This window comes from Sinocyclocheilus anshuiensis, unplaced genomic scaffold (assembly GCF_001515605.1).
Source record: "Sinocyclocheilus anshuiensis isolate Anshui unplaced genomic scaffold, SAMN03320099.WGS_v1.1 scaffold1144, whole genome shotgun sequence".
Lineage (NCBI taxonomy): Eukaryota > Metazoa > Chordata > Actinopteri > Cypriniformes > Cyprinidae > Sinocyclocheilus > Sinocyclocheilus anshuiensis.
The window spans coordinates 610,861-619,921 of NW_015551101.1; the positions used below are offsets into that span (position 1 = coordinate 610,861).

The window sequence follows — 9,061 nt, forward strand, 5'->3', positions numbered from 1 at the left end:
AGAAATCTTTTGTAACATTATAAATGTCTTTATCATCACTTTTGATCAATTTAAAGCATCCTTGCTCCTTGCTAAAATCTATAATTTCTTTCCCAAAAAAAAAAAATAGAGACTCCAAGCTTTGGAATGGTATAGTGTATAATGTTACAAAAGCTTTTTATTTCAAATGCTGATCTTTGGATCTCTCTATACATCAATTTAAAGCATCCTTGCTAAATAAAAGTATCTATAATTTCTTTCCCAAAAAAAAAAAATAGAGACTCCAAGCTTTGGAATGGTATAGTGTATAATGTTACAAAAGCTTTTTATTTCAGATAAATGCTCATCTTTGGATCTTTCTATTCACCAAAGAATCCTGAAAAAATTTACTCAACTGTTTTAGATATTGATGATAATAATAATAATAATAATAATAATAATAATAATATATTTCTTAAGACAGCAAATCAACATATTATAAATTATTTCTGAAGGCTCATGTGACACTGAAGACTGGAGTAATGATGCTGAAAATTCAGATCACATAAATTACATATTAAAATCTATTAAAATAGAAAGCAGTTATTTTTTTAAATATTTCACAATATTACTGCTTTCGCTGTATTTTGGATCAAATAAATGCAGGCTTGGTGAGCAAAAGGGAATTCTTTAAAAAACATAAAAAATATTACTGTTCAAAAACTTTTGACTGGTAGTAGTGTATATGTATTTTATTTTTATTTCAGTTTTAGTTATTTTAGCACATTAAGTTTGCCTTTATGGTCTCAGTTTTAGTTAACCATAATTACCTTTCTTCAAAATATATTATTTTATGTTCCACATAGGAAAGACACTAATAAGGGTTTGGAATGACATGAGGGTAAGTAAATTATGGCAGAATTTAAATTTTTGGCTAAACTATCCCTTTAAGACAAAAATTGTTAAAGGGATAGTTCACCAAAAATGAAAATTCTGTCATACTCACCCTCATTTCGTTCCAAACCGGTAAGACCTTCATTCATCTTCAGAACACAAATTAAGATATTTTTTATGAAATCCAAGAGCTTTCTGACCCTCCATAGACAGCAATGCAACTGACATGCTCAAGGGCCAGAAAGGTAGTAAGGACATTGTTAAAATAGTCCATGTGACAGCAGTGGTGTAGTTCCCTTGCTGTCTATGCAGGGTCAGAAAGCTCTCAGATTTCATCAAAAATATCATAATTTGAGCTTTCTGATCCTGAGACAGCAACGCAACTGACACGTTCAAAAATCTTTTGAAGATATCGCTGAACATTTATTTTACCATAGTAAAATTAAAATTCTGGCTTAAGTACATTTTTCATCTCAGTTTTTATTATTCATTTAAAATGAGACAAATCTGCTATTATTTTAATCTCCAATCTGTTATTTATCAGTTCAGATCGTTTTTTTAATGCTTTAGGGTTAGGGTTAGAAGGGTCTATTAGAAGACACTAACCAGTTTTAAATTCCAGGTGCGCGGATGGGGCACGTTGTAACACTGCATTACAATTAGTGGTTGTTGTAGGAAAATTAATGTTTTACTCTTTCTTATTTACTTTCTTAGACATTGTGGGTTTTTTTTTTTTATTTATATGTATATATAAATAAAAACTTGTGTTTCTCTGATTTACACAAACTGAGAAAGTCAAAAAGTGTTACTCTCCCCTACTACCTTTCTAGGCCTTGAACGTGGTAGTTGCATTGTGGTCTATGGACGGTCAGAAAGCTCTCGGATTTCATCAAAATATCTTAATTTGTGATCCGAAGATGAACGAAGGTCTTACATCTTTGGAACGACCTGAGGGTGAATAATGACAGAATTTGCATATCCCTTTAAGTTTACTTGCATTGGAGTAAAATGCAATGAAATTGAATTATTATGCATGAAGGTGCAATAATTCTAAGGATGCAGAGAACAATTTCCACATTTTCCTTTTTTTTAAATCCTAACTACAGTCCTTCAAACATGTCATAGCTTGTCTTATAACACTGTAAGAACTAAATGAAAGAGTAGTCAGGTCTGGCTGAGACAGACGTAAATAGAGATCTATTCTCAAGCACAGACTTACTAGACTGGCACTAGACCAGCACTTCTTAAAGAAGGTGCACAGCATTCACTGACATCACCTGCCAGCTTGTCGCCAAACGAATATGAGAATCAAATCCAAACGAACTTCTAACAATTCAAATACACCCGAAACACCTTCCTTATAATAACCCCTGGACAACAGTCTAAGAAAATCAATAGCACTGATTTATTTCTGCCCAATGAGCATTATAAGGCATTAACATTTAACCCTTTATTTACTAGCATGGCAATACTGAGGAGGTCTGCATGAGGTCATAAACTGTATTAAAATTGATTTGGGCACTATAAAAACATTATGGGATCAAACTTAATGACAATACCATCATTCTTGCTTATATAAATATCGCAGTATTGCACATGCACAGTCCTACTTCAATACAGTTGAAAGTGATGCATGTCAGTTTGTCATAAATGGCCTGTTTCAATAATATTACACAGGAGTCTGTCTAAGCCAGAGGTGCCCAAACTCGGTCCTGGAGGTCCGGTGTCCTGCAGAGTTTAGCTCCAACCTGCCTCAACACACCTGCCTGGAGGTTTCTAGTATGCCTAGTAAGAGCTTGATTAGCTGGTTCAGGTGTGTCTAATGGGGTTTGGATCGAAACTCTGCAGGACACCGGCCCTCCAGTTTGGGCACCCCTGGTCTAAGCACATTAGCTTAGCACAACCAGGGCCTGCCCATTGTACAATAGCCTAAAATCGTAGCCATAACAATCAAAGCAACAGCTGTACACACGTTCATCATCCCAATTCATATGAAACACTCAGCTGGTAATACTTACAGTCCAAATGTTTCTTTTTAGGGCCCATTATTTCGTGAGTTGTTGCCTTGCACACTGTTTTGGATACGGCTGATCCAGTAACGCTATGCTGAGCAGCAGTTATCCTGTCTGTAATGCTCTGCCCAGACATCTTCAACGCTTTCCAGCGACAGACAATCAAATAATACGTATGAATATTGAAATTCACGCTGCTACTAAATAGTGTTCACAGTTCCTGGTCGACCTCCTGCCGTACGATACGAGAATACGGGGAGACAAAGATTGCTCGAACAAGAGGAGGCAGATGGGAAGCCTTGCACACAGTTATCCGCTGCGCGAGACGATGATGAATCCACAAATGATGTTAGCGAACATCTCGCGCGGAATTGTTACATTGTTACGGGTTTCAGCCGCGCGTTGTAAAGGCTCGTGACTCATCTCTCGTGTCCCGACACTAATCCCGCCGTTCAGCCGCCGCCTGTTTTATTTCTGTGAACCCGCAGGATTGAAGAGCAGCGAAGGCTTTCAGTGAAATGGCGGGCCTGTGCTGTTCCATGAGAGCTGGAGGAATATAGGACAGTGGCCGCTGATGCTGCTGATCCTGGATCAGGCAGACGCCTTCACCATTACAAATGCGCTTGGAATAAAGGGCAATCAAGAATATATTTGGATATTCTTCCGCTTGTTGGAATAGTTTAATTTTTGATTAGATAGATTTATATTTTATTATCTTAGCATTACATTTCTTTTTATTATAAATCTTAGTAGTGACTGAATGCCTAGATAGCAATTAAATTCAACAGTTATATATTCTTGATTTTTCAAGTGACTGGTCCTCTGCACAGTTTTTTATCTGCATGTTTTTAAGAAACATTAAATTTTCGGAGCTGAAAGCGGTCCTTTCAGGTGTGTTTCTAATATAGGGTGTTAATGGGAGGTGATTACATGTAACTGAATCACGTAATTTCATAACAAAATAAATGTAATTGTAATCAGCAACAGTTTTGATTAAAAAAATGTGTAATTAAATTACAGTTACTTATGAACATGTTAACGATTACAAAGGGGGTTACATCTGATTTTTTTTTCACACACACCCACATACAGATTAATTGATTTCTTCCATAAATTTCAGTGACTGCTCTAAAATATAAGACACCAATGTTTCAGGCGTTTAGGACACATAATATTTTACTATTTAGGTTTATGCATATGCTTTATTTCTTTTTCCAAGGCATTGTTAGATGCCAGTGTTTCCTATAATAACTATGCAAAGATTTGATTTCAAAAACAGTATCATAGCTATAAACTATTTCTTGTTATGGTTTTAAATCCGTATTTAACCTCAGAATGATCTCAAAGTAAGCCTTATTTTGTGGTAGCTGTGCTTATTAATTAATTAAATGATTATAATCTTAATTCAAGTGATGAAGGGTTTTGAAAATGACACTAATCAGTGTTGAGTACTGTAAGGTTAACCATGCCTAGTTTACACGTTTGAAAATGATTAACAGTTGAACATTTCAGAAAGTAATCAAATGTAATCAGTTACATTACTTTAGTAATCTGAAATCTGATTACTAAAGTAACTGATTACTTTAGTAAAGTAATTGAAATAGTTACACTACTTATTACATTTTAGATAGGGTAACTTGTAATCTGTAGCCTATTACATTTCCAAATATATCCTTCCCAACACTGAAGATATATATGCTCTTGGCATATATAAACGGTTCAACACCACCAAATCTAGAAATAATGTATCATATCATCATATTGACAAACCAAGCCTATTCATAACTCATAGGATGTGAAATATGAAAAAGGACTTACGTATTTTTGACATACTTTTTACACGGACGTTTGTACGGGGTTTATATGGTTTATGAGGACACAAATGTGTATAATGACATAGGTATTACAACATGAACATGGTTTATGAGAACACTTCTCGTGTCTCGTGTAAACCAAATGCCTAAAAAGTAAAAAAAAAAAAAAAAACTTTATTATTTTTTTATTTCATTATTTATTTTGTTATTATTATTTTTTTTTTTATGCAAAAAGTTTTCTGTGAAGGGTATGGTTAGAGTAAGGGGATAGAAAATACAGTTTGTATAGTGTGTGTGTGATTTTCCTTTAAAGATACATAGGCCTTCATAGCAAAGTACAAGTAATGTCCATAGACCTTCAGTACACTATGGGTTATTTCACAATATTACCTGTTTTTATTTAATTTTAAAGAAATTAAAAATGTATTTTAAATAGAAGTTGTTCCTAACAAACCGGTAGGCCTATGACTTTCTTTCTTCAGTGGAACATAAAAGATATTCTAAAGAAGGGTGATTATTTTAAGGATTAGTATTTTAAAGTGAATTATTTTAAGTTAATTAATACTTGCATTTAGTGACGATGCATTAAATTGATCAAAAGTGACAGTTACAGACATTTATAACGTTTATAACAAAAATGACTGTTTCAAATAAATGCTGTTCTTTCAAACTTTCTGTTCATCAAAGAATCCTGAAAAAAAAAAACGTATGGCAGTTCCCATAAAAATATTACGCAGTAGGCTACAACAGTTTTCAACATTGATAATAAGAGAAAATGTTTCTTATGCATCAAATCAGCATATTAGAATGGTTTCTGAAGGATCGTGTGACACTGAAGACTGGATGCTGAAAATTCAGTTTTGCCATCAGCCTATTTTAAATTGGATTAATGCTTCTCAATGTTACTGTTTTTACTGTATTTAATATTTACTTGTATATAAAATACATGCAGCCTTGGTGAGCATAAGAGACCACTTTCAAAAACATTTTTAAATAAATCTTGTATATATGGTCTGTGATTTTAATAGTGAGAGATAATGTAATGTTATAAAAGCTGACAAATTAAAGTGAAAAAATTATGAAAATATGAAAAAATAATGTTACAACGAATCTTTTTTTAAAGATTACGTTTAAAGAGAAGGGACTTCATGAAATTTGATTAACTAAATACACCTGAATCAAATATTGAAACAGTTGATCTTATGAACAATAATTCAGAACAAATCTGAACAGTAGTTTAGAAATTATTTTAAAACAAATGTTATAGTGACTTGCATGCATGGGCTATATGTAAGAAGCAGTATGACTGTAGAAGTTAATGGCAATGACACAAGTCAAGTCATCACGCCTACGCGCCACCTGATATGAACACTAGAGGGAGCAGTCGAAACATTATGCCGATGGCACGGAGATGCGCCTGTGATGCTGCGTTTCAACAGCATTTTCTCTCCCTTTCATGTGGGGGATAAAACATACGTATGTTTAATGAATAATTAGATTAAAGCATCTAGATCTAGTGAATGTTTTTTTTATTATTATTTAAATGACTAAACCCATTCGATTTAATCATATAGCCCAAGGAACAACAAAACAGTTTTTATTTTCTTTACCTCTGAGCATCAACTAGTGAGAGCATTTAATGAATTAATTTAAATTAATGTAATTAAATCAATCTATATTTAATTTAAATAAAATCATATTGTGATTTCTCTTACATTTAATTTATGAAAACTGCTTAAATTTACACCCACATGCTTTCCCCCTGGTATTGAGAAATATTATGTTTTCTTTATGCAAGCAGCTTAACAAAAGAAATTTCTCTTTTGCTTTAGAAAATAAAGCATAATAACAGGGAAAAATGCAGGTAGGAGGGTCCAACATCAGTAAGCTTGTATTTGGATATAACATGAATACCCTGTCCCCTGAAATGTTAGCTGACATTTTTGTCCTCCTTTGAAACTGTAGTCACATTTCTAAGGCTTTATTATTCAAACAAAACATGTATGCTGAAAGTCCCTTACTATCAGTTGTTTCGGATAGATTTCACTCGGTGGGCTGGGCTATTCGCTATATATTTTTGTCAGTAATAAAAACAAGTTATAGTAAAACTAAATAAATGAATCAGTAATCTATTTTTTTGATTTGCTAGTGGCATAGATTTAAAGGCCTTTGTGTAAAAAAATTGATAACGGTAATAATAAGCACTGTTTTCATGCTGATTCTAATCATAAGAAATGAATTGTCATGCCATTCCATGCAATGAATCAAATTAGATGATGCTTTTGTCTGTATGTGGCTGATCTGACTGTAATATAACATCTGAGGAAAATATGGGAGTATGCTTACATTTGATATCTGTGTAAATTTAACTCTAGAATTAAGGGTTTAACTCTGCAAATGGTAATTGCACTATAAACTGTTCCTCAATATAAATGACTCTTAAAAATAAAGGTGCTTAAAAGGTTCTTCACAGCGATGCCATAGAAGAACCATTTCTGGTTCCACAAAGAACCATTCAGTCAAAGGTTCTTTAAAGAACCATCTCTTTCTTACCTTTTTATAATCTGAAGAACCTTCTTTCGCCACAAAGAACCTTTTGTGAAACAAAGGTTCTTCAGATGTCAAAGGTTCTTTATAGAACCATTTAGACAAAAAAGGTTCCTCTATGGCATTGTGAAGCACCTTTATTTTTAAAAGTGTATGAGAATATACTGTCCTGACAGCTCTGACCTCAGCAGCTGCTCTCAGTACAGTGATCACTAAAAACAATTGAATGTCATGTAATCTGTCAGGATGAATCAGAGCACATGGCCACCTGACAGTACATCTGGGTCGTTTCATGGGTGGGTGTTGTGAAGTACAGTACATGGTTTCAGGATTTATTCTGTATTCATTTCAGGAGAAGGAGGCCATTTGATCCCATTTGGTCTGAATAGTGGCCCTGTCCAAAGTTCAACATATTTGATTTCAGCACAGCCTAATAAGAGCAAGATTCTTCAAAGGGAGAAGCCATTTGATCCTTTTTGTGACCATTCGCATGCCAACAACTTCAATATTGTTTATGACTCATAATTAGAGTATACACTACTAGTAAAACGTTTTTGAACAGTAAGATGTTTCATGTTTTCTAAAGAAGTCTCTTCTGCTCATCAAGCCTGCATTTATTTGATACAGCAAACCTTTCTATTTTAATATATTTTAAAATATAATTTATTCCTGTGATCAAAGCTAAATTTTCAGCATCATTACTCCAGTCTTCAATGTCACATGATCTTTGAGAAATCCTTCTAATATGCTGAATTGCTGTTTAAGAAATATTAATTATTCTTATTCTTATTATTCTTATTATCAATATTTAAAACTGGACTGTTGTCTGGAGAGAGTCCTACCCCGATCCGGAACGCGACAGGACCCAGAGCCCAGCCCACCATCACCCCGCTGCGCGGAGTCTGAGTCCCGGACTCCACCTCGGTCCTTCGACCCAGCGGTTCCATCATGGCTCCTAGCTCCCTCCTCTCCACTGTGGCCCATTAGTCCACCAGTTCCACCGGGCTCCCTCATCCCTCCAGCTCTGCCTTGGTCAGTCGTCGACCATCCGACGCCTTGGGACTCACTCCTCCGGCTACACCTCATCCCTCCATCCCTCTGGTTCTTTCAGGCTCCTCCTTCACTCCGGCTCCACCTTGGACCTCTGTCACTCCGGCTCCACCGCGGCCTTCCGGATCCCCGCCTCGGCCATCTGCTCCGCCTTGGCCCTCCGGATCCTCCCCGTCACCCTGGCTCTTGGGCTCTCCGTCTCAGCTTCGGGCTCCACCACCACCTGCTCCGCCGCCGTCGGTTGGCCCCCTGGAGCCATCAGCCCTTCCTCCACCATGGCTCCTTCCTCTGTCGGCTCCACCGTGGGCCGCCATCCTGGCTGGGATCTGGGTCCTGCCTAGCTCCTCCTGCTCCCTCCTGTCTTCTCCCTGGCTCCTCCCTCCATCTGATCCGCCCTGGCTCCTCCTGACAGAGCTGAGGATCGCCTCGGAGCCAGAGCCTGTGACGTCAGACCAGGTGCGAGAGCCGGGTACAGTGCTCGACACGGGGGAGAGCGCTATGGACAGTGAGAGCGTGGAGGGAGGCTCCGCCTACTGCACCATGGCTGAGGGTGAGCTGAGCTCAGCGGACTGTGCATTACCTGCCCTTCTCCCGTCATCATCTGCTTGCCCTGAACTGTCTGTCTGCCCTGAACTCTCTGGCAGTCCTGTTCTGGCCATGGAGCCCATTTATGTCCACGGAGGTCGTTCCCCTGTCCACCGCGCTCCCAGTGTTGGGAGTCGCAATGTGGTGTGTGTGGGCGGGACACACCATCCCTGAACCCTCTACCTGTCTGGATTAACCCAC

At 36.9% G+C, this 9,061-nt stretch overlaps 1 protein-coding gene across 14 annotated transcripts in view; it reads right to left on the reverse strand.

Annotated features, from left to right (window-relative positions):
* The window catches only part of LOC107662770 (phosphatidylinositol-binding clathrin assembly protein-like), a 23,038-nt gene extending 19,557 nt beyond the window's left edge, over window positions 1–3,481 (reverse strand). For 11 of the 14 annotated variants that reach the window (XM_016452854.1, XM_016452852.1, XM_016452851.1 and 8 more), the window contains exon 1: window positions 2,871–3,480. In XM_016452854.1, coding sequence (XP_016308340.1) covers window positions 2,871–3,000 — 130 coding nt within the window. In that variant the 5' untranslated portion in view covers window positions 3,001–3,480. Of the gene's footprint in view, window positions 1–2,870 lie in introns of all 14 variants that reach the window. The other 3 variants (XM_016452855.1, XM_016452853.1, XM_016452864.1) reach the window with 2 other exon arrangements.
* Between the last annotated feature and the right edge of the window lie 5,580 nt (window positions 3,482–9,061).